Source organism: Pelodiscus sinensis, chromosome 3 (assembly GCF_049634645.1).
Source record: "Pelodiscus sinensis isolate JC-2024 chromosome 3, ASM4963464v1, whole genome shotgun sequence".
Lineage (NCBI taxonomy): Eukaryota > Metazoa > Chordata > Testudines > Trionychidae > Pelodiscus > Pelodiscus sinensis.
In genome coordinates, this window is record NC_134713.1 from 14,879,816 (window position 1) to 14,905,887 (window position 26,072).

Genomic DNA, 26,072 nt, shown 5'->3' on the forward strand with positions numbered 1-26,072 from the left:
ACAGCAGAGTTGTTAGATCTTCTCTTTACGTGTGTGTGTGTGGGGGGGGGAGTTTAAAAGTGACTTTATTTTCACAAGAAAATATAGGAGAGAGCTTGGCACCATTAAACCAGTGATTTCAGTGGCTTAAACTTGTAAGTTTGTGAGAATTACACATTTATCCATACTCCTCCCTACATTTTTGAAATTTCATCTACGGAAAAGTTTGATGGGAGACTTTTGTTAGCATTGTCTATTCAGCCTGAACATCTCCATGCCCTGTATAAAGGCAGTGTAGCGCAGCCTGGGTAAACAGCCTTAAGTTATTTCTCAACCACATTTGACCAGAGACACAGTTTAGTGTGTGCCTGTTTTCCTCTTCAGAGTTAGAAAGTAATATATAGTGTTATCTCTTGAGTTAGTTTATAGGATTCTTAGTAGGGTTGTAAGTGAGTAGTTGACCTTTCCCCTCTTCGCTTGCTGCCTCTGTATGAGGCAGCAAGAGAGGGGGAACAGGGGCCAGTGCTGGGGGGAGTTGGCTTAAAAGTGGGTTCCACCCAATACCGTCTCCCTGGTGCCACTTATTCTACCTCCCCATCCCACACTGCTGCCTCTGTCAAAGACAGCAGCAGGGAGGAGAGGTAGGGGAGGCTTGCCACAAGTCCGGGCTCACTGCACCTCTACATTTCAAATGTAGTAAGAGCTGCCTGGCTCTTACTGCATTTACAATGCAGAGGCGCAGCAGTTCCTGCTTGTGCTGGTCCAGGACGTGCCTTCTGCTGCAGCTCTGCAGTTTAAATGTAGTGGGGAGCCAGGCTGCCTGCACACCCAGCTCCTACTACATTTAAACTGCAGAGCCGCAGCAGAGGTAGCTTCTGGACTTGAGAGCCAGGACAGAGTACCTTCCCTTATCTACTAATTGTGTAATCTACACACATTGTATTGACCACACAGTTAGTCAGATACTCACCTCTTAACATCCTTAATTCTTAGCTGTTGGAACTGTTATTTCCAGATTTTAAAACGTGTTTCGTTTTGAAAAGTGATTCCTGTCAACCATGGGTGTTTTCAGCATGTTGTTTGGGAGACTTGCCTCCCCAGCAAGTGAAATACTTGTGTAATGCCAGCATATCCTAGTTTTCTACCAGAGGAATTGAACCTGGAACCTCTGGTAGTATATGAGCATCTACTGCATGAGCTAAAAAAAAATCTAGCTCTCAGCTAAAGCTGTAGAGCAGACTTATTATTCTGTATGTAAGTGGTGCCGGTGCCACTAAGTGGGACAATATACACCACAGCCAGAAGGTATGGTGTAAAATACTAGCACTTGTTTTAAGGAAAGAGCATTCAAAAACAAGTAGATTAAGTATAGAATATTAGTGATGGAGGAAGCCTTAAGGGACTGTCTTTGGACCTGGGTACAGGAAATCCCTTAACAGGTGCCCTGTGCTTCCTTTAATGCCCTGTCTACATCAAGATAATGGTCTCGAGAGCTTCCAAGGTGAAGGCAGCATTGGTATGTGAAGGTCTAGTCGACAGGATAGTTGACTAGTCGCTCTCCCCTCCCCCTCGCTTCTATCAGATAGAGGCAGCAAGGTGGGGGGATAAGAGGGGAGTACTTCAAAGCGGCAGCACAGTATGGAGCCTGGGGTCAGCTGCTCCGTGTGGTGCTGCCGCTTTGAATGCTGCGGGGATCCGGGCGTCAGGCTCTTCGTGGCATTTCAAAGCGGCAGCACTGCAAGGAGCCCGGGGTCAGTGAGGTTGTCTCCAGCTGACCCCGGGCTTCAGTGCTTTCACCTTTGGCTGTTGCTGCACTTTGATGAATGGAATGCTACTAGCTTTGATGATGGGCAAAGCTTATCCTCCCTCCTGACAGGTTCCTCACTCTAAAGAAACTTATTGAAAGAATGCAGCTCAGTCCTCTTGACACAAGACTACATCTTTGAGCTTTCCAGGTGTGGCTCAGGACATTTTACATACCCAGCAGGCACAGTCTGAACAAAGTCACCTGGTAGAAGGATCCTACACATGGGATCCAGGGATTGTGCAGGAATCCTTTTAATCCCAGATCCTCTTACTGTCATAATATTGGACCCTTCTGTCTTGCAATGGGAAACACATTTGGGTCATCACTCAGCCCAAGGCAAATGCTCACAACAAGAATAGTGCTCACACATCAATCAGCTTGAGTTCAGGGCAGTTAGTAATGCTTGTTTTCACTTTCATCCCCTAGCCTAAAACAAGTCAATAAAGATCATGACAGACAAGATAGCTGCTATGTATTATATCAATCATCAGGGAAGAGTGTGTGGCCTCTTGCTCTGAACCAGAGCAATAAATCTTTGGAATTGGTACATAGCCAGCCAGATAGTTATTTTGGCTTCTTAGTTCTCGGACATGTGAAACAGTATGGGATGTGACCTCATTGTGGTCATTTTCCCATAAATTACAAATTGGAGTTGGAATCAAAATATGCATAGGTTGGGGGTTTCCAGAGTTTGACTTTTTTGACACTGCAACCAACATGATGTCCACAAAATTCTGTTTGAGACTTGACTGACTGTTTGTAGAAGCTGCCTGTCTGATTACACGCACAAAGAGGTATTTTTAATGTGTACCCACCAATTCCATTTCTTTTAAAGGTTGTCAACAAGATCAAGCAGGACTAGGCCAAAGTCATTTTGAATGTACCAACTTGGCCAAGACAAGTTTGATTTCCTTACTTTTATCAAAGTCACCTCTCACCATCTCTGGCAGCTCCTGATCAACTCTTAGAATCATAGGACTGGAAGGGACCTCAAGGCAGGACCAAGCTCTGTCTACACCATCCCTGACAGATGTCTATCTAACCTGTTCTTAAATATCTCCAGAGAGGGAGATTCCACCACCTCCCTTGGCAATTTATTCCAATATTTGACCACCCTGACAGTTAGGAATTTTTTTCCTAATGTCCAATCTAAACCTCCCCTGCTGCACTTTAAGCCCATTACTCCTTGTCCTCTCCTCAGAAACCAAGAGGAACAAATTTTCTCCTTCCTCCTTGTGACACCTTTTTAGATATTTGAAAACCGCTATCATGTCCCCCCTTAATCTTCTTTTTTCCAAACTAAACAAGCCCAGTTCATGAAGCCTGGCTTCATAGGTCATGTTCTCTAAACCTTTAATCATTCTTGTCGCTCTTCTCTGTACCCTTTCCAATTTCTCCACATCTTTCTTGAAATGTGGTGCCCAGAACTGGACACAGTCTCCAGCTGAGGCCTAACTAGTGCAGAGTAGAGTGGCAGAATGACTTCACGAGTTTTGCTTACAACACACCTGTTGATACAACCTAGAATCATATTTGCTTTTTTTGCAGCAGCATCACACTGTTGACTCATATTCAACTTGTGGTCCACTATGACCCCTAGATCCCTTTCCGCCATGCTCCTTCGTAGACAGTCGCTTCCCATCTTGTATATATGGAACTGATTGTTCCTTCCTAAGTGGAGCACTTTGCATTTGTCTTTATTAAACTTCATCCTGTTTACCTCTGACCATTTCTCTAACTTGCTAAGGTCATTTTGAATTATGTCCCTATCCTCCAAAGAAGTTGCAACCCCACCCAGTTTGGTATCATCTGCAAACTTAATAAGCGTACTCTCTATCCCAATATCTACATCACTGATGAAGATATTGAACAGTACGGGTCCCAAAACAGACCCTTGCGGAACTCCACTTGTTATCCCTTTCCAGCAGGATTTAGCACCGTTAACAACAACTCTCTGACTACGGTTATCCAGCCAATTATGCAGCCACCTTATCGTGGCCCTATCTAAGTTATATTTGCCTAGTTTATCAATAAGAATATCATGCGAGACTGTATCAAATGCCTTACTAAAGTCTAGGTATATGACATCCACCGCTTCTCCCTTATCCACAAGGCTTGTTATCCTATCAAAGAAAGCTATCAGATTAGTTTGGCATGACTTGTTCTTCACAAACCCATGCTGGCTATTCCCTATCACTTTATTACCTTCCAAATGTTTGCATATGATTTCCTTAATTACCTGCTCCATTATCTTCCCTGGGACAGACGTTAAACTGACCGGTCTGTAGTTTCCTGGGTTGTTCTTATTCCCCTTTTTATAGATGGGCACAATATTTGCCCTTTTCCAGTCTTCTGGAATCTCCCCTGTCTGCCATGATTTTTCAAAGATCATAGCTAAAGGCTCAGATACCTCCTCTATCAGCTCCTTGAGTATCCTGGGATGCATTTCATCAGGACCTGGTGACTTGCTGACATCTCACTTTCCTAAGTGATTTTTAACTTGTTCTTTGTGTATCCTATCTTCTAAACTTACCCTCTCTCTGCTTGTATTCACTACGTTAGGCACACCTCCAGACTTCTCGGTGAAGACCGAAACAAAGAAGTCATTGAGCATCTCCGCCATTTCCAAGTTTCCTGTTACTGCTTCTCCCTCCTCACTGAGCAGTGGGCCTACCCTGTCCTTGGTCTTCCTCTTGCTTCTAATGTATTTATAAAAGGTCTTCTTGCTTCCCTTTATGCCTGTAGCTAGTTTGATCTCATTTTGTGCCTTTGCCTTTCTAATCTTGCTCCTGCATTCCCGTGTTGCTTTCCTATATTCATCCTTTGTTATTTGTCCTAGTTTCCATTTTTTATATGACTCCTTTTTTATTTTGAGATCATGCAAGATCTCCTTATTAAGCCAAGCTGGTCTTTTGCCGTATTTTCTATCTTTCCTACACGGCGGAATTGTTTGCTTTTGGGCCCTTAACAACGTCCCTTTGAAATACTTCCAACTCTCCTCAGTTGTTTTTTCCTTCAGTCTTGCTTCCCATGGGACCTTACCTACAAGTTCTCTGAGCTTATCAAAATCTGCCTTCCTGAAATCCATTACCTCAATTGTGCTGGTCTCCCTTCTACCTTTCCTTAAGATCATGAACTCTATTATTTCATGATCACTGTCCCCCATACTGTCTTCCACTTTCAAGTTCTCAACTAGTTCCTCCCTATTTGTTAAAATCAAATCCAGAACAGCTTCTCCTCTGGTAGCTTTTTCAACCTTCTGAAACAGAAAGTTGTCTCCAATGCAGTCCAGAAACTTATTGGATAGCCTGTGCCCCGCTGTGTTAGTTTCCCAACATATGTCTGGATAGTTGAGTCCCCCATCACCACCAAATCTTGGGCTTTGGATAGTATTGTTAATTGTTTAAAAAAGGCCTCATCCACCTCTTCCACCTGGCTAGGTGGCCTGTAGTAGACTCCTAGCATGACATCACCCTCATTTTTTACCCCTTTTAGCTTAACCCAGAGACTCTCTACACAGCTATCTCCTACGTTCATCTCTACTTCGGTCCAAGTGTGTACATTTTTAATATACAAGGCAACCCCTCCTCCCTTTTTTCCCTGTCTGTCCTTCCTGAGCAAGCCGTACCCTTCCATACCAACATTCCAATCATCTTGACTATCTCAATGTGAATTGAATACTTCACTCAAATCTGAATGTTCTGCAACTCCAAGCATGGTGTCTTAATTGCTCTTGGGACTTATTGCATTGTGTTCACCAGGCATATAACTTGTACTATTTAATAGTAGGAAAATCTACAACATAATCTTAGTTCCAGAAATGGAGCAAATACCATATCTGGTGTAACAGCCATAATCTTTCACATTTGAGTGCTCTCTTTTCAGAACCTTGAGTTACCTGTTGGAATTGAAAAAAATCATTGGTCTCACTGTGAGAGTTCCATTAAGGTTCAGTTAGTACCAATAACAGCTTTCCATTTACTAGTAGAAGGTTTCTCAATTTTTGCACATCCAACCACAGTGAAGTGCTTGAAAGGTCTTTTGAGTCTTTTGCTTATGATGCCATCCAAAATTTTTACCTAAGGTATCCTGTGAGTTCACATTAACCAAACTTTTTGCCTTTCAATTTTCTTTACTAAGCCTCATAAGATTGTACAGGAAGCCATCTCCCATACATTAGATATTAGAAGAGCATTAGCCTTTTCGTTGGCCAGAATCAACCTATTCAGGAAGTTCCCTAGATTTTTTTCTCTGTTGCAGATACGTCTAAGGCAGTGGTTCTGACCTGTGGGCCACATGCAGCCCAGTTGTGTGTTTAAAAAAAATCAAAATTTGACCCACTGCTGTGATAGGGGCAGTGCTGGCTGAGGGGGAGGCAGTGTCTTGCAACCCACATCAGTGTCCCTGTCAGCAGGGGGCTGATGAGTATGGCAGGGGGTAGTAGGTGAGAGAGTAGATCTGTGCGTTCACAAGTGGTGGCTCTTGGCCGTGAGTATGTGGAGGTGCTGGGAAATAGGGGCTTGCCAAAGTGCTGTAGCATAACCAGATTTGAGCTGGGACTCCTCTCCTGGCTAGTGCCAGGGATCCTGGCTACCTATCTAAGAAATATGACACTTGGGTCCCAGCCACATGGCCTCACGCAGCAGGTCTGGAACGAGCTGCTGCATGGCCCCATATGACAGGATCTGGATCTGGCTGCTGACTGGCCCTGTGCAGTCGGGTCCTGTGGACTGTCTGCTTGGCCCCATGCAGCAGGGTTGGGACCAGCTGTTGGCTGCAGCTTGGCTCCATTAGCCATCCTCTTTCTCCTATGCTTCAGAGTTTTTCTGTGGGATTTTGCGGTAGAGAATTAACTGAGGGTAGTTTGCCCATGCAGCCTTATATAGCCTGAGTATGGGACACAAGGCTTAAATTCCTGTAAAGTATTCCCCAGAGCCCTCCTTGTCCTTTCTCAATATGCTGCAAAATGTTTAGGGGTGTTGAAAATATTTAATAAAGCTCTGCTCTGGAAAGCTCCAGCTGAATTTAAGGAGTTTCGACACAAGGATGGGGCACATGTGCACTGCAAATAGCTTTGATGAAAGGCTCAGGTGCATGCTCACATAAAGTGCAACACCCACAAGGGGACGATGCATGTTGAGCTCTAGTTACTGTACAAGGTGAGCAAACTCTCCTTCTCTAATGACCCAGAAGGAATAGAACACAGCTATCAGTTTCACTTTGGTATTCCTGTTACCTCACTGAGGAAGGACTATGTGTAGAAGCATAGGTGCAGTTCTTTGCCAGATGATGAAAAAGAGACAAATGCAGGGGGAGACCTAAAATAGAAAGGATGCTAGTATAGTGTAGGGATGTTGATGGGTAGTCAATTACATGATTAACTCATAAGCCTAGGCTTATCAATTAATATTGCTGAGTACATGCGCTCTCCCTTCCCCTTCATGCCTCTGTGTCCGAGGTAGCAAGGGGGGAAGCTGGAGCCGGTGCCCATGAGGAGCTATCAAAGGCAGCAGTGGGGGGCAGGACAGGAGGCTGCCGTGGTAACAACCCCTATTGGTTGCGGGCCCAGGCTCGCTGCGGACAGAGGCTGCTCCATAGGATGCTAGCACAGCCTCGGTCTGCAGGCAGCTTGGACCTCCCCATGGACAGGGGCTATTGCTGTGGAGTAGCCTGTGTCCGTGGCAGGCCCAGGGTCGCTACAATCAGAGGCTGCTCCGTTGGATGCCAGCACAGCTCTTGTCCACAGGGAAGCTCAGACCCCCTGAGGATAGGGGTTGCTGGCGCCCCGCGCTGCTGCCTCTGTTTTCAAACTTGCTCCCCTCGCGGACCAGCTTCCACCTGGGGTTCCCTGGGAGTGAAGCTGGGAGCCCACTGGCTGCTGGCCCCGACCCTGGAGAGAATTGAATAGTTGTGTAATGCTAAAATGTTATGTGGTTACACAATTATTCAATTAATTGCTATCTAACATCCCTAGTATTGTGGTAGAGTAAGTTTGAGACCAAATTGTCCCTTGCTCCCTAGTTCATGAGAAGCTTGAGAATATTGGTGAGGCAGAACACTTGACTCAGCAGGGAGAAGAGAATGTTCCAGTGGTCCTCCTTCAGCCCTGATGATTTCCAGATGCAGCCATGTCCTGCCTTCCTTGGGGTGATTATTGTAAAAAGCTTTGAGATAGTCAGAAAAACACATTATACACAGACGTTAAATAAAACTAGTAAGGGGTTTGCACAGTGTTATAGGATAGTCCCAGGGACCTAGTACATTCAAAAGGCTGTTGGCTATGCCTGACTCTGCTTGTGTATGTCTCCTACTTATCACCCTTCATGGGCTGGCATTGACTTAGAGTACTTTGAACATAATGTGCTCTAATGTGGGTCAGAGTGCATCCCCATAACACAGGTATTTGCAAAAGTCTTGAGTGCTCACTAATAAATTATAATAAACACCAATGATTAAGAACAAATAAAAATGCTGCTGTTAACTTATTTCTGTAAACTACTTTTCAATTTTGGTGTCAGTTGATTAGGGTATAATTATTATGAAATCTTGCTCTCTCTATCAGAATGTTGTAGTAAGAGGCAATGAAACCAAATGTTTGGAATGTAAGGGAACACTAGGAATGTATTAAGTGAAAGCAGGCCAGTCTGGAATTCTGAATTGAAATATAAGTTTAAAAAACTATAATGTTGATGTCAAAGTTTAAGAAACTGAATAAAGCTTGTTCAGAGGTGTGTGGAACAAAATCCCAGAAATCAGACTAAAATTCTCTCTCAAACTAAGGTTTCTACCACTGACAAGAACAACCTTAGGGCCCACTGCTGAGCACTTACAATTCCTATTGAGGTTTAATGAGAGTTACGGGTGTTACACACTTCTCAGGCTTAGTCCTTCATATGCAAGTGGTAATCAAGTAGATTTTAGACTTTTGAGCTTCAGTTTGTGTCCTGTCTAAATTTCTAACTCCAGAAAAATAAGAAACTAAACATAGTCCCCGCTGAGCCAGAAGGAAACAACTCTGACTTGGGTCTAAAGACTGCCCTTCTGTCTAGCTCTGTGCCTCGAAAAATGGTGCTCTGGCACAGGGTCTCAAAGGTGTGAGGTATGTTGAGGGGTTCACGGGAAGCTGAAGGCAGAGAAATTGGGTGTAGTTGAACAACAACAAGTACCTGGAAAGCTGAATAGATTTGGAGCTAGTCAAATTTAGGCTGGAAATAAGATGCAGTTCTTTAACGTTGAGGGTAATTTAAACATTGAAACAACTTGTGGTGGAATATGGTGGCTTCTCCAGCAATTGTCTTTCAGTAAAGACTGTCCTTCAACATTCAGTATTTCAATCAGAAGTTATGGTCTGGATGCAGAAATTATTGGCCTGTGTTATGCAGCAGGCCAGACTAAATTATCTGCTGTTAAGTTAATGGGAGGTAGTTGTTTTTTAGCAAATTCTGATTATCTTATATTTTCAGCCAAGTTTCCAAAAGCAGGGTGTTGAGTTCAAATGAGTCTGTCCTATCCCAGAGCTGCCAGTAGTAAAACGAGGTCAAATCTTAATTCCAGTGCCTAGATAATAAGGTGGTATGGACTGTATAAATGCCATTAGCTGTTCTTAGTGGGGGTTTGTGTGGGTCATCACATTTGAAAGACTATTGGAAATGTGTTAGGTTAAATAAATAATTTACTTTCCTATTCATACTTCAGTTTTTATCAGTTATTCCTGATGTGCTATAATTTTGCATCCAAACTGCAGGTGTATCCAAATTTAAGAAATCTCGAAAAATCACATTGGAGACCCCAAAACCTGCAAGTCTGGAGCAGGTTCCAGAGGAGCCATTGGATCTCATGCCCCCTCTTGTTGTTGATCATGACAGATTAAAGGTAATGGGATCAAGAACTAAATTTAATGATTACAAGTCCCAACTCTTTTCATACACCATCAAAGATATTTTTTATACTCTGTGCAGAATATTGTGAAGATCAACTTCCTTTATTTTGTTCTGCAGAAAGTATGATCTTATACTATCAGCATTATCTTTTAAACATTTTCTTTATCCAGCAATTTTTATTTAGTGATCACTTAACAAAATTGTTAAATACTCATTTGTATCTTATTGCTGTGTCTGCAGATACAGTAATAAATATACATATAAAAGCTTTTAAATAATTACGGTATAATAGTCTGGAGTTTCCAATGCAATTTGTGCAGACACAATTATGCAGTAATAGAGGTTGATGATGTAGTTGTGTTGGTTGATGAAGTGGAGTTGTTGTCTTTCCCCTTCATTCCCCATTTAGGGTTGTTGTTTTTTTGGGTTTTTTTTTTTGTAGGCATCACAACAAAGGAGAGTTTTAAGAAGGGCTTTTTAGGAGGATAATGCAGTAGATTTGCTGGATGTTTGCAGAGAGCTTCTCCCAAGTATGAATGTTTTCCATAAGTGTAGTAATTAGAGGATCTCTGCATACTGTAACAAACAAATGTAAAGAAGATCTCTATTGAGAGTTATCTGCTCTTAAGACTATTGACTGCAGTTTACATATTGAACCATGTTCTTGTTTGGAACATAAAAAACCCTAGCGCAATCCTGCTTTGTCCATAAACAATTAAATGTAATAATTAGTTACAAACAGATTTCAGGAATGAAAAACTTGATTATTTATTTATGTGCTGTTTTTAATCTCAACAGAAACTACTGGATTTGTTGGTTAAGAAAAGTAACAACCTGACTGTTGACCAACTTGAGAGGCTGTACTCACTCCTTAGTCAATGTATCTATCGGCATCGTAAAGATTATGACAAATCGCAACTTGTAGAGGTAAAGTTTTACAATTTTTCTTGTTTCTCATCTGAGTTTTGCAATAGAATTTGCATTAAAATATTTCTGTATTAACTGATACAAATTTGAAATTCTCTTTTGAAAACTATATTAACTACTAAAGATTAAAAGAAACTTGGTTCAGTAATGGTTTAAGGAACTGTTAGTTTCTGATATGAACCAGTCCCTCTTGCCTTCTCTTGCAAACAATCAAACCCACCCTGGGATGTCTCTGACTTTCTCATGAATTTTTATCACAAAGAATATAAAGGATGTGAATGACAAAATCCATAAAAGACAGACATAAGACTTGAGAAGTAGAGTGAAATCATTCTTTAGATGGTGTGCATAAGGATAGGAATCAGATAGTATGTGCTTTTCCAACCTAATGAACTGAGGGTGCAGTTAAGAACTAGGAATATTCAAGGAAGTAGTCATTTTGGCCCTGCCATTTACTATTGTGGCTATGGATGAGTGATTTAATTTCTGTATTCACTTCTGCAATATGGAGCTAATAGATACCTATCTCACATAAGTGCCGTAAAGATCAAATCCTTTGGCTTGCTTTGCATGACTGATCTTTTGAGGTAAGTAGTAGGTCTTGAATATTTTTGACTGCTTTGAACTATAGATTGAAATAAAACTGTCATCTCAGCCCTTCTTTCTTCTGAGGTGCATAAATTAAGTTGTATGCAATCTTCTTTATGTGTCTTTTGCATAAAACACATACAAATGAAGACCGCCTTGGCTCTGTGTAGTTGTTAAATCTCCCATGATGCGATTGGCAAAATCTTTGTGTCTCACCCCATCTTGTTCAACATGCTTAGAACCAGTTCTCTGTCACTGCCACCATTCACCTTAGAAATATTTGCATTTTAGAAGACCTGTATCTAAATAGTTTATAAAGTACTTTGGGACTTGTGATTAAGTACAGTGTTTTAGCAATGTGACCTGCAATTAGTGCTTAAATATATCTTTCTTTTAATAAGGCTTTTTATACTGAAGAACATGTCTTAAAATTAGATTAATAATAATACCGGGTTCATTTCTGACCACTGGAATGTAAATGATTATTATGAAACCTCACGTTTGTGTATGATGTCCACTGTTGAAAAGCATTGCTTTTCTGGGGCCATGTTTCACGTAAATAATTGTCCTGAAATGAACAAACAGAAGTATCGCTTGGCAGCAGGTCTGATCCACACCTCAGCCTTGTTATAGGGTGTATCAACAGAAAGTTTGATCTTAATATACCTTGATCTTCCCCTAAACTATCAACTAGGAAAATATATCTGCATTAATGTGTCTTTCAATACTCCCCTATTTATTGTTTGCCATCAGCTAGGAAGTTATGATTAACAAAATTGTCTATTTTCTTTTAAATTATTTCAAGTTTAAAGAAAATCCTAGTAGATCTGATTATATAACACAAACTATATTTTGGTTGCTGTATATTTATATATAACTAATTCTTGGTGTCTTTTGCAGGAAATGGAAAGAACAGTTCATATGTTTGAAACATTCCTGTGATCTCTTCGAGATGGGTGGGTTTATCCTCTTAAACTGCTCATGGGAGAGCAGTCTTCTGAGCCATTCGATTTCCAATTGCACCAAGTATGTGCAGAGCCTTGGTCTTAAATGCTCGCTCTCTTTCTTTCTGTTAAATTTGGTGCTATTGTCTCAGGTACCTGAAACCAACCAGCCTACAAGAACCAAACAGAACTTCAGATAATTGTATCTGATATAAATAAAGAATACTACACCACAACTTGGAGATTTTTGGTGCTACAGAAACTGCTCTCATTTCTGCTCCTGTTCTCTCTACATGCATTATCTTTTAAGAAACTTCAGACACAGTGGAGCAGGCCAACAAACAAGAAAACTGGATAGAGCAGATTTAACTAGGTTAAATTTTTTTAAATGGACAACTTTTAAAATTTTCCTTTTCATTTTTTTCTTGTTCTCTGGGGTAATGGACAGAAATCTGTTTCAAAGTTGGCAGTGATGCATTGTGGTAGGAAACTTGAGTAACTGGATATACAGTAATTTGAAAATAAGGCTCTCTAGAACTGCCTTTAATGTGCCTTTTTAGTCAATTGAGAAAGATAAGGCTATTCAAATTGTTGGGCTTGTAGCAAATGGCAGAGTTAGAAGGCGGTCTTCAGAATGAAGAGCTCCAAAAGGATGATTTGCATTTCCTCATCATTGAATGGCAACCAATATTATGGTTCTAAAATGCCTGTCTTACTCTACAGAACTAAACTAAGACACACTGAAAAAGCGATACACTTTACCAAAACAGTGAAATTTCTTTATTCTGTCGTATATTTATGTTACAGAAATAAGCTACACAGTGAAACTCTCATATGTTTTTGAAAACAAAGTGAAGAGAATACTCATTAAGGGGGCTATTATTTTTTCTCACAGTTCTATTTATTTGTTGTCCATTTTGAGTTCTTAGAAACAAAAGCTGTTTAATTCTGGCAGGTTTATTTCTAAAGTCTTGTTTTTATTAAAGCTAAGACATGCTAAATGGACATAGAAAGGAGAGACAGTTAGCCAAAAGTCCTGGAGCCCTAGCTCACTGTAAGTACAATTTAATCCAGGGTACCACACTATGGGCCATGTATAGCAGTATTAATGTTGGGGGGCGGGCAGGGAAGAACTTTATATTATCACTGGCCATTTGTGGACCTCTGACCTGCGCTGTGTGGATTGCAGTTCTTATAGCTGAATAGAGAGTATATCAGTAGTTCAAAACTTTCCTTTCTGGAATTTGGGGAGACACAATCTAGGCAGTTGCAAGAGACAAGGATGTTGCAGTAAAAGTCTTATCACAGGCTCGGTGTTAAAACATGACCTGGGCTGATTTTTCAGACAAATAATTAGAAAATGTAGACAGGTTGGCTGGTGTTAATCACATATTATCGTTCATTATAACTGTTATATGTAGCTGTAGGAGCGTCTTTCCAAAATATGCAACACAATGTGTTTTGTTTTTAATTAGAGAAAACTGTCTTGGACTACTGCAGAGATACTGAGCTACCTCAGCTTTTTCTATTTTAGTTACCAACAGTGTTTACGGAGGACTGTAACACTCTCTGCTACCGTTTACATGATGAAGCTAAGGTACTTGTCTCCATGTCTTTGGCTAGTAGTAGTATGCCACTGCAGAAAAACAAACTTGGGCCTTGGGCTACTGCAGCAATCCAAAGTGCTTCTTCGTATTTTGTGTTTAAGCCTTCTAATTCTGACTTGATCTTTTTCTCCCCCAAAATGCCACTTGTTTTCTGAATATCTAAGAGAAAAATGTTTGAAGGCTTGGTATGAATCTAGTCATACTATTCTAAATGCAACCCATGTTGAAATACTGTATATTTTGGTGGGAAAATGCGATTAAAAATAATAAACAAAGGAACAGCCAATCCCACATTTGAAACAAGGTGTTCGTGGTATCTCAAATTTGATTATAGGGATTTTTTTCACGTTTCCTTTCGTATTTATTGTCATCATTCCTGTTTGAGATACTTTGCTGTCAGGTACACTAACAACAATTTTGTATTTTGATGGAAATTGTTACAAACTTAAAGATTTGATTAAATTAAATGTAGCCAATTTTTTGTAGCAAGTTTCTAGTAAAAGGATTTTTTGCAAGTCTCAGGTTCTTGCTGCAGCATTTTTTTTTTTTAATATTTATTCCAGTTTCACTTATTCAGAGAAGTATTTGTTTAGGTAGCAGCAGGACTTTTGAAAAATAAAACTACACACATTTTTAACACTTTGCTAAATTTGTATGAATTAAAAAATTGAGTTTTTAGTCATCAGAGTTTGACAAGCAAATATAAGACTCATGCCTAGCATTAAAATGCTTCCAACAGGTCAGTTCTTTTTAAAATAGCTTTTACTGATCATTAGAACCTGATATGGAAACTGAAAGATGCAACTTTACTAATTGAGGATCTGCAACTTCAATATTTTAGACCTTTTGGAAAGAATTAGCCAATCTAAATATGTTTTACTTGGGTAAAATTATACCTGCCTTTCTGGCCCAAATAGCCACATTACTACATCAGCTTTTTTTTTCCCCTTTACAGATGTCTGCTGGGTATTTAAAGCAGCTGTTAATCTATCTATGTGGTCTAAACTTGTTTACTATTTGTACATCTTTTTTCTTTTTTTTTGCCATTTGGCAAGTATTTGTACAAATTGACCTCTGTTCCTTGTTTTCTGATGTGAAATTTGCAAATAAACTCCTGTGTAAGGCCTTGTTCTTGGGTCAGTAAAGTGAGACATAGCCAGGCAGAGGTAAACTTCTTTGTGGGCCATTGGGACTGTATTGCAGGTAGTGGAACTGCTCTAGGGTGAAGTTGGTGGCTGTGGAGTTAATAGTATTTGCAAGCTTGAATCTCACCTGTGATTAATTTTTGTTTGTTTGTCTCCTTTTGTATTGTTACTTGATTTTTCTCATATGCCAATGTATTTATAGGATTACTGGTTTTTTATGTATTATCTTGTCTTCCCATTTTTTGATTAAGTTGGTGGGTCAGCTCCGGATTTTACATTCAATATATTGAATGTCAGGCCCTGCAGCTGATAGTCATTATTTTATTGTTTGTAATCACAACATGAGCTTGAATTCAGGCTTGTACCTGCATCTTTTGTATCTTGTACATTGGGTTATTTAGACATTGGGGAGTCCTATTGTTTGATTAATGTGTGTCTACTTTGTGGATTAAGTAGACTTCTTTCATCAGCTATGATATATTTTGGATTCTATAGTTTTATTCAGAATTGTGTTTAAATTGATGTTTTGCATTTTAACTTCATTTTACATTAGTTTAAAGTAAGTTATTTAATTTTTTGAACTTCTGCAGATTTTGAACATTTTACTGTAATTTGTAATATAACTGCTGTGAAATACTTGAATAAAGATGACAAGAAAAACATGTCTGTAGTCCATTAAAAATTTCAGTAGGCATAATTTATTTCTTGGATTTTGTTGCTTGGTTGTTCAGATATTTAGTCAGTAACTTTGCTCTCAGTGTTTGCCTGTTAAAGGAAAATATCCACTTTTAATTTTGCATAATTAGTTGAAACTCGTGGTGTGGATTATAATTAAATAACCTAATGAAGAAAAAATCTCCCTTTTGTTAGAGAATAAGCTACATTAAATTTCAGGATAATGGCACTGGGGTAGTGCTGTTTGGCGTACATTAGCATCAAAGTGGGGCAATTGATTTCTTTTGTTTCACAGTCATTTCCCCAGATGACCTACTTTTCTTTCTACATAATTAATATTTTTCACCTCTCCAAATTGTACACATTTTTTTTGAGTGGTTCACTTCATTTAAACATAAAATTTGAACTCAACCCAGGTTACAAATATACTTCTAGAAGACGCCAAGATTATTTTTAGAAATTGAAGCTGAAATACAAATTGGGACAAACTGACCCCGGGCTCCATGCAGCGCTGATGCTTTGAAATGCCACGCAAAGCCGGGGTCAGCTGGGGAGTCTCCAGTTGATCCTGGTTCAGTGGAAATGCTACACAGAGCCCAGGGTCAGCTGGGGACTGATCCCAGCTTTGTGCAGCATTTCAAAGCGGCAGTGCTGCACGGAGCCCAGGATCAGCTCGGGGCTCCCTACCTGACTCTAGGTTCCATGGAAATGCCGCACAAAGCCTGGGGTCAACTAGTCCCCAGTTGACCCCAGGCTCCATGCAGCACTGCCTCCTTTGAAATGCCACGGTGGCGGCATTTCAAAAGGGCAGCACCGCACGGTGCGCATACCCCCTTTGCTGCCTCTATCTAATAGAGGCGGGGGAGAGGGCCCGACTATTTGACTCGACTGTCCGATAAGCATTTGCTCCTGTTTAGTACAGTACATTTGCTACTGTTTACTGTTCCCACTGAACCAAGATCAGCTGGAGACTCCCCAGCTGACCCTGGCTCTGCGTGGCATTTCAAAGCAGCAGCGCTGCATGGAGCCCGGGGTCAGCATCTTTAGTAAACAGTAGTTTGGTTGTAGCTATTATAGTTAAGTTGTAAAATGATGCCATTAAAACTCTGTTGGCTAATGTGAATATTTGACTGGCATAAAATATTTGAGCTTAAGTTTTTCTTAAGCTTGGTTTCGGTCTTGAGTAATTTTCTTTTGAAAATATGACCAGAGTCTGACTCCTGATACCACAGGTTGTGTCGCCTTCATTTCCTCCTTCAGATTGTTCTGTATACCATACTTAACAAGAGGTATGTAACTGCTCTTCATGAAAAGTTAACTAAAAAGATAGCTTTCTTTGATAGGATAACTAGTCTAATGGATAAGGGAGAAGCGGTGGATGTGGTAGACTTTAGTAAGGCATTTGATACTGAAGCAAAATACAGGACTATGTAGCACTTTAAAGACTAACAAGATGGTTTATTAGATGATGAGCTTTTGTGGGCCAGACCCACTTCCTCAGATCAAATAGTGGAAGAAAATAGTCACAACCATATATACCAAAGGAAACAATTAAAAAAATGAACACATATGAAAAGGACAAATCACATTTCAGAACAGGAGGGGGATGCAGGGGGGGGGGGGGAGGAAGGAAGGTAAGTGTCTGTGAATTAATTATATTAGAGGTGGGGAGAGTTAGATGTCTGTGAGCTAATGGTATTAGAGGTGATAATTGGGGAAGCTATCTTGGTAATGGGTAAGATAGTTTGAGCCTTTGTTCATTCCTTCCCGGAGAGTGTCGAATTTTAACATGAATGATACTGTCTTGCATAATATTCTTATCAATAAACTAGACAAATACAACTTAGATGGGGCTACTATAAAGTGGGTGCATAACTGGCTGGATAACCCTTCTCAAAGAATAGTTATTAACGGTTCACAATCCTGCTGGAAAGTTATAACAAGTGGGGTTCCCCATGGGTCAGTTTTGGGACTGGTTCTGTTCAGTGTCTTCATTAACTATTTAGATATTGGCATGGAGAGTACGCTTATTAAGTTTGCAGATGATATGAAGCTGGGAGGGGGTTGAAACTGCTTTGGAGGATAGTCCTGATTCAAAATGATCTGGACAAACGGGAGAAATGATCTGAGGTAAATAGGATGAAGTTTAATAAGGACAACTAGTGGTGTTCCCTAAGGGTCAGTCCTGGGACCAATCCTATTCAATGTATTCATAAATGATCTGGAGAAAGGGGTAAACAGTGAGGTGGCAAAGTTTGCAGACGATACTAAACTGCTCAAGGTAGTTAAGACCAAAGCAGACTGTGAAGAACTTCAAAAAGATCTCACAAAACTAAGTGACTGGGCAACAAAATGGCAAATGAAATTTAATGTGGATAAATGTAAAGTAATGCACATTGGAAAAAATAACCTCAACTATACATATTATATGATGGGGGCTAATTTAGCTACAACTAATCAGGAAAGAGATCTTGGAGTCATCGTGGATAGTTCTCTGAAGACGTCCATGCAGTGGCAATCAGAAAAGCAAGCAGGATGTTAGGAATCATTAAAAAAGGGATAGAGAATAAGACGGAGAATGTCTTATTGCCCTTATATAAATCCATGGTATGCCCACATATTGAATACTGTGTACAGATGTGGTCTCCTCATCTCAAAAAAGATATACTGGCATTAGAAAAGGTTCAGAAAAGTGCAACTAAAATGATTAGCGGTTTGGAACAGGTCCTATATGAGGAGAGATTAAAGAGACTGGGACTTTTCAGCTTGGAAAAGAAGAGACTAAAGGGGTATATGATAGAGGTCTATAAAATCATGAGTGGTGTGGAGAAAGTGAATGAGGAAAAGTTATTTACTTGTAACCATAATATAAGAACTAGGGGGCACCAAATGAAACTAATGGGAAGCAAGTTTAAAACAAAAGGAAGTTCTTCACATAGTGCATTGTCAAACTGTGGAACTCCTTGCCTGAGGAGGATGTGAAGACTAGGACTATAACAGGGTTTAAAAGAGAACTAGATAAATTCATGGAGGTTAAGTCCATTAATGGCTATTAGCCAGTATGGGTAAGGAATGGTTTCCCTAGCCTCTGTTTGTCAGAGAGTGGAGATGGATGGCAGGAGAGAGGTGGCTTGATCATTACCTGTTTAATTCGCTCCCTCTGGGATACCTGGCATTGGCCACTGTTGGCAGACAGGGAACTTGGCTGGATGGACCTTTGGTCTGACCCAGTATGGCCATTCTTATGACAAATGCAAAGTACTCCACTTAGGAAGGAACAATCAGTCTCACACATACAGAATAGAAAGCGATTGTCTAAGGGGCAGTATTGCAGAAATGCATTCTAGGGGTCACAATGGACCACAAGCTAAATATGAGTCAACAGTGTGACGCTGTTGCAAAAAAAGTAAACATGATTCTGGGATTCATTAACAGGAGTGTTGTGAGCAAGACACGAGAAGTCATTCTTCTGCTCTACTCTGTGCTGATTAGGCCTCAGTTGGAGTACTGTATCCAGTTCTGGGCACCGCATTTCAAGAAAGATGTGGAGAAATTGGAGAGGGTTCAGAGAAGAGCAAGAAGAATGATTAAAGGTCTAGAGAATATGACTTATGAAGGAAGCCTGAAAGAATTGGGCTTGTTTAGTTTGGAAAGGAGAAGACTGAGAGAACATGATAGCGGTTTTCAGGTATCTAAAAGGATGTCACAAGGAGGAGGGAGAAAAATTGTTCTCCTTAGTCTCTGAGGCTAGGACAAGCAGCAATGGCTTAAACTGCAGCAAGGGAGGTTTAGGTTGGACATTAGGAAAAACTTTGTACATGTCAGGGTGGTTAAACACTGAAATAAGTTGCCTAGGAAGGTTGTGGAATCTCTATCTCTGGAGATATTTAAGAGCAGGTTAGATGGACATCTATCAGTGATGGTCTAGACCAGGCATGTCAAACTCAAAGCCTACTGAGGGCTGCACAAAGGAAAACTGATTGCTTTCAGGGACACCAAAGAAAATGTACTTCTACTGGAAAGTCGTAATTATTATTATAGATTATGTTTTAGGTATATTTTGTCAGGTCTTGTTTGACTAAAATACAATAATTTGAGGTGTAAAATTGTTATTTGCCCATATATATTTTAATTTAAATATAAATTTAAGGTACTTTTTAATTTTTATCTGGTACATAACTTGTTGAAATAAAAACAAGTATAGCCAGTGGTTAATCAAATAGAACAGGCTTCTGTGAAAATCTGAGCTACTTTGTAAGTTTGAGATTTTTGCATAAACACATAATTATTCATGCGATTGCAAAAAAAAAAAAAAATCTTTATCGATACAAAATTAATACACTACATTTTGTGATTTTATTTGGGAATAAATAAATAAAAAAGAAAACATTAGCAAAATATTCTTCTCTACTTCCCCAGAGTGAGGCACTCCCAGCCCCACCCCTGCTCTAACCCAATGCCTCACCCCTCCCCCAGAGCCAGCACCCCCCCCCGTTCTAACCCAATGTCTCACCCCTCCCCCAGAGCCAGCCACTCCCATCCTCCCCCGCCCACTCTAACCCAATGCCTCACCCTACCCTCAGAACCAGGCACACTCAGCCCCCCTCTAGCCTAATGCCTGGGTCCCAGAGCTGCTGCCGCCGCCACACTTCTTCCTCCAGGCACTGGGGTGCGTGAGCAGAGCTGCTGGCTGTCAGCAAGCGCTTGGTGGCACGCGCAGAGCAGCAGGCCAGCTGTACTCTGCACTTGGCCACGTTCTCAGAATGGCCAGCGGGCTGCACTTTATTCTTTTATAAAAATGTAGTGGCGGGCTGCAAAAAATTGCAATCGGGCTGCATGCCAGATGCCTGTTTGACATGCCTGGTCTAGATGGTACTGGATCATGTCATGAAGGTAGGGGACTGGACTCGATGACCTCTCGAGGTCCCTTCCAGTTCTAGTGTTCTAGGATTCTATGATTAAACAGGAATGGTTTAAAAAAATAAAATTACTCAGTTGTGAAAATGAGGAGATACAAGTTAGCTTCTATTCTTCCTTCTGTAAAGTATCTGTTTAGTTCACAGACTCCTCGGAGCAGGGACCTAAATTTTAAACTTGGACTAGCATCCAGTGGTGTGCAGCATGTTGGATTTAATTTAGGATGTTGCTGATTGAAAACTGTATACTGAGTAGGCACAACTGGAGATTTTCTGGAGTGAAAACATCGAATTCAAGAGCAGATAGGATTTTACATCTTAAGTCTACAGGCAGGTACCTGCATAGTCTAATTAATCTTATGTTTGCAGAGGCAGATCACGTAAGTATATTGGAAGCACTGTGCGCATATCCCCTATAATGTCCATAGTCTGGCCCTGTAAGCAGTGCAAATGCTTCTTGATTTGACAGTTGCAGCCAAGGCCACCCATGTCAGAACTGGTGCAAGGTTGGCGAGGGACCTGGCTCCACTCTTTTTGTGGCAATCTGATTCTTCCTTAGACTTTAGACAGGCTGCGGTCTGTCTCCACGGAGTGAGTTTAGCACCCAGCTATTGGAGCAAAAGGCAGGTGGAAGAGAGGGAGGGCGAGAGTATGTATGGGTGTATTGCAGATACCACCCTAGCAAACGCTATAAGATGGTACCAACAGGGGTTCTCCTAACTCCAAATCACCACTCTGTTCTGGTGATAGACACATTTCCCCTACTTAGGATCAGACTTCTCGGTTAAGATGAACAGGGCATTTTACACTTATTGGAGCCATTGTTTCAAGCTGTCTTACAGAATCAGGAGAGGCTTAGATAAACTCAACATTTTTCAAGCATTTTTTACAACTATGAAGTATGAAGAAAAACTTTTTGTCATGAAGGCTGAGATTCTGCTGTCCTCTGACTTCAGTAGTTGGTCACCTGGACATCAGCCTTCTGAACCTAGGCCTTAATCTATCCATACACATAAACTGATATGAAAGGAATTTATGAGATCTGGAAGTGAAATAGTTGCTTAAGCAAGGAATTTGTAAACTGGTGATGTGAATTACCTCACTTTTTATTTAAAACAAATCAAAACCTCAGTACATCAGTGAAAGGTGCACAATGAAAATGGAAAAGAATCAGGAAATTACTTTCAAAAGCTGCTAATGCAGCCGTTGTTGCATTTCTATATGTCTGATTTTGTTTGTTAAATATATATATGTTGTGTTTTCTCTTAAAGTGGGCACCTTCCAGGGAGCCTGTTTTGGCTCAATCCAATAACATTGAACAGGAATGACTGCTGTTAAATTCCAGTTACAGTGCGGCCACCTCTGATTAATGAAATATCATTAAATAATACTTTAATAGTAGGGAAACTCCAAGACTGTTTTTAAAATATAAAAGTTGCTAAAAATATTAAAAGTATTTTCTTTAAGTAGTATCGCAAATTCATCCACGTTATCCCAGTAAAGAGAATGCTAGTGTATCGCTCTACTAGTTTGACCTCTCTGAGGAGCTACAGAAAATGGTTTTTATCATGGTGCAACTCCATTTCCCCTCCACCCCCTCAAGTCATAGGTAAGTCGGTGCACAAGGGAATGGTGAAGAGTACCATAGAGCAGGAAGAGTGAAGTAGAGACGAGATAACTGATGACATCAGCAAGGGTCACCGGCACAAAGTGCGTACAATACAAAGAAGAAGATCCCAAGACCGATTTAAATTTACCCTAGACCATTTAAGGAACTATCTGAAGCAATCTTGGAGCTGTTAAAAGTTATTCCAAGATCAATGGTTTTCTGTCAAACTGGGAGAACGTATCTAGTGACATCTCATAGTCTTGAGCGTTCAATATTTTCATTAATGAATTGGATAATGGAGAGGAGAGTATGCTTATAACATTTGCAGATGACACCAAGTGAAGAGAGATTGCAAGCACTCTGGAGGATAGGATTAGAATTCAAAACGACCTTGCCAAATCAGAGTATTGATCTGAAATCAATAAGATGAAATTCAATAAAGATAAGTGCAGAGTAATCCACTTAGGAAGATAAAATAAATGCACAACTACAAAATGCAGAATAACTAGCTAGTACTGCTGAAAAGGACGTGGGGCTTACACTGGATCACAAATTGAATGAGTCAGCAGTGTGATGCAGTTGCAAAAAAAGTTAAATGTTATTCTAGGCTGTATGAACAGCACTATGGTATTTTTTTAAAATGGGAGATAATTCCTGCTAGGCATTGGTAATGCTTCAGCTGGAGTAATATGTGCAACTCTGGGTGCCACCCTTGAAGAAAAATGTGGAAAATATGGGAGAATCCAGAGGACTGTAACAAATACAATAAAAGGTTTAGAAAACCTGACCTGTGAGGGAAGATTTTTTTTAAAAACTGACATATTTAATCTTGAAAAAGAAGACTAAGACCTAATAAATCTTCAAATACTTTAAGGACTGTTACAAAGAGGATGGTGATCAGTTATTCTCCATGACCACTGACAGAAGGACAGGAAGTAGTGGCTTTAATCAAGGGAGATTTAGATTAGATATTAGGAAAAGCTTTCTGGCTATAAAGGCAGTTATGTTCTGAAATAGGCTTCTAAGGGAGGTTAAGCAATTCCTGTTGCTGGAGGTTTCTAAGAAGAGGTTGGACAAACACTTGTTGGGGTGGGCTAGGTTTAATTGGTTCTGCCTTTGTGGAAGGACCTAAACTTGTTGTCATCTTGAGGTCCCTTACAATCACATATTTTTATGCTTCTCCACAAGACTCTCAAGAGCCCCCAAGTATGCTGGGGCACCGTTGGAGTTGAGGAAGTAGTATCATAGGAAGCTTTTTGCCTCTTCCCCATGCTCTGCTGATCAAACTGCTTTTTTGGCTCCTTTGAAGGTCAGGGGATTGGTGAGATGTGTGCAGCTGGAATCTTGAGGCATATTTGAGAATGTAAGTAGTTGTAGTAACTTGAATTTTTCAGCTTGTTTCGGCAGAGCTAAATTAGGTGTGATGACTAAGAGAGCAACGTTCTGCTTCAGTGTGAATTTTGAAAATTCTTATCCTGGAAACATTAGGTGAGTGAATGAAAGGGGTTTGTAGGTTTGTATGTTTTTTTAAGTTATTGAAGCATGGGACTGGGGAAATGAAACTCAAGGGAGATTTCAAAAAAATGTTTAATAAATACTTCCTCTGGAAAAGGGAGCATATCTCAGACCAAAACGAGTAAAAATAAATTAATTTGTTCTAGAAAGACTTACTGTGTTAAATTTGAAGTAAATTCAGTCACTATAGCATGAAAAGGATTGGCTCATTCTGCTAAGTACAAATCTCGAAGCATCTTAAACCATGGCGCTTTCATGCATCTCCAAATTCAGCTTTTTAGATAACATCTCGTCTGTCTCTTTACAGTATACAACTTGCATCTTCTTGCTCACGTGGGTAATACTTGACTTACAGGAATATACAGAAGCCATCTTGAAAAATAACAAACATTTATTGATTGATTTTAGTGATAGGCAAGGGTAAACTGGTATGTTGAATTGTATTAAAGTATCACATTTTTGAAACTATTTTAGATTTTTTTAAGTATTTGAAAGACAAATATACAAAATAATTTTCATAAAATACTGAGGCGTAATAGGGGAGCTAAATTTAACAGCTTGCATGTTGCATCAGGGCTTTAGAATTTCATCTATAATCTACTTTTCTCTCAAAAATTGTGTTCCAGAAGTGGAGTTTTCATTAATTCTTGGTATTGCCTTCAGATTTGTGAAAAGAGCCACGAGAATGCATACTGTGTGTGACTGCTGCAGTGTTGTACTTTCTAGTCTTCAGTGATAAATCAGATATGGGAAATAGTCTGTTTACTCTGGAACCTAGTGACAATTTAAGTATAATCAGCTATTTAACTACTAATCATTCTAGTTATTCATAGTTACTTTAAAGCCAAAAGGATGAAGAATCTACTACCTCCCCTTTGTGGTCACACTCAGTATTCTGAAGTAGATTAGGGGTTTATGGGGCTGTGAGCCAGAGCAAGTCAGGGCCCCTTCCCAGCCCTGCCTTCTGCAGCGGCCTCCCACCACTGATGCTCCTGCTGGGGAAATAGGTTTGGGGCACAGTCACACTGGGCAGGTTGAGGGAGGGGAGTAGGACTTGCTCATTTTTATTAAATTAATGGGGACCTCAGGCATGAGCGAGCCCCTGTTGACCTCATACCTAATCCATCATTGTTGATATTAGAAATGCGTGCTTCTCGTTCCAGACATGGATTTGTATACTGACGTTTTCTGCTAAAGGAAAGACCAAATTTTGTACCTAGTATTTTTTTCCCGGTGGAGGTGTGAATACATTGTAATTGTCACCTCTCGGTATTTTTTTTCGGTAAGCTAAACAAATGGAGCTATTTATGTCCCTACTGTAAAGCATTTTCTTCAGCTCTGAAATAATTTTTGTAGCTATTTCTGTGCACTCTCAAATGATGCAACATAGTTTTAATACAGATACCAGAACACTATGCAGTATTTCAGTATTGGTCCCATGAATGCCATATGCAGAGATAAAATCACCTCCCTACTCTTACTCACTACCCTCCTGTTTGGCTGCCCTCCTTTAGGAGATACCTGTACAGCCATAGTCTGGGCTATTGTGCCATGCTTGCAAGAAGCTCTCTGTTTTATCCTCCAAAGTGCACCTTCCTGGGAACTAGCAGAGCAGAATCTGTCTATCTGCTCATCTATGGCTGGTCTTTTCTGAATCAAGCTTCATCAATCATTGGCATTCCTTACAGGTCCAGAGGGGGCAAATCTGTTAAATTCCCAAAGTTGCTCTTTTACCCTTCTTGCCTTTAATGTGCATTGTGCATCCCATCCCAAGTATCTTTTCTCATTGATTCCATTGGAACTGCTTGATGCTATTGTGAGAGGGGGTAGTAGAACTTTGACCTAGAAATTAAGGTCTTTAAGAACCTTGGATGGAAGGTGTTATAGAAATGCAATGAATAATAGTGAGGTTGCAAAGTGAAACATCAGAATTCTGGACATGTTGAAGTTAAAATTGTATGTATCACATTGCTTCCACCCTCTTTTTATATGTATAATGACTTAGCGTTATGGCATGGTCATGTTACTTTTCAAATCATGGTGTAACTAACTGTATCTGTGACCCTTCCTGTTCTCTTTAAACACATCAGTTGTCAGGCCTCTAACCAGTTCCTGTCTCCTGCAAATGACTCCTGAAATTCGCCCAGGGAAAATGAGGGAAATATGTAAAAAAAATTTGTATAAGTAGCAGGCATATTTCATTTTACTTGTGTGATATTTTCTTGCCTGGCAGCAGACCGCTCAGAGGCTAGAAACGAGACATAAACAAGAAATGAAATAATGGCAAACATGGTACTGCCAAAGAGAATACCAAGGGTCTTTTATCCTAAATGTAGAACTAGGAAGAAGGACATAGCTGGAGACAAGCTGAGGTATTGCCCAATGAATAGTTTTCCCATTGTTTCTTCAAGGGAGATGCTCAAACCTTAAATATGCTTGCCTAGGAGGGAAGGGTTTGGGTAGGCTGTCACTCTGCCCAG

At 40.3% G+C, this 26,072-nt stretch overlaps 1 protein-coding gene across 2 annotated transcripts in view; it reads left to right on the forward strand.

Moving 5' to 3' along the window:
• ATAD2B (ATPase family AAA domain containing 2B) overlaps positions 1 to 15,539 on the forward strand; it is a 158,402-nt gene extending 142,863 nt beyond the window's left edge. For both annotated transcript variants that reach the window (XM_075923418.1, XM_075923419.1), the window contains exons 26-28: positions 9,531 to 9,658; positions 10,465 to 10,593; positions 12,082 to 15,539. In XM_075923418.1, the coding sequence (XP_075779533.1) occupies positions 9,531 to 9,658; positions 10,465 to 10,593; positions 12,082 to 12,123 (299 nt within the window). In that variant the 3' untranslated portion in view covers positions 12,124 to 15,539. The remainder of the gene's footprint in view (positions 1 to 9,530; positions 9,659 to 10,464; positions 10,594 to 12,081) is intronic.
• The last annotated feature ends 10,533 nt before the right edge of the window (positions 15,540 to 26,072 follow it).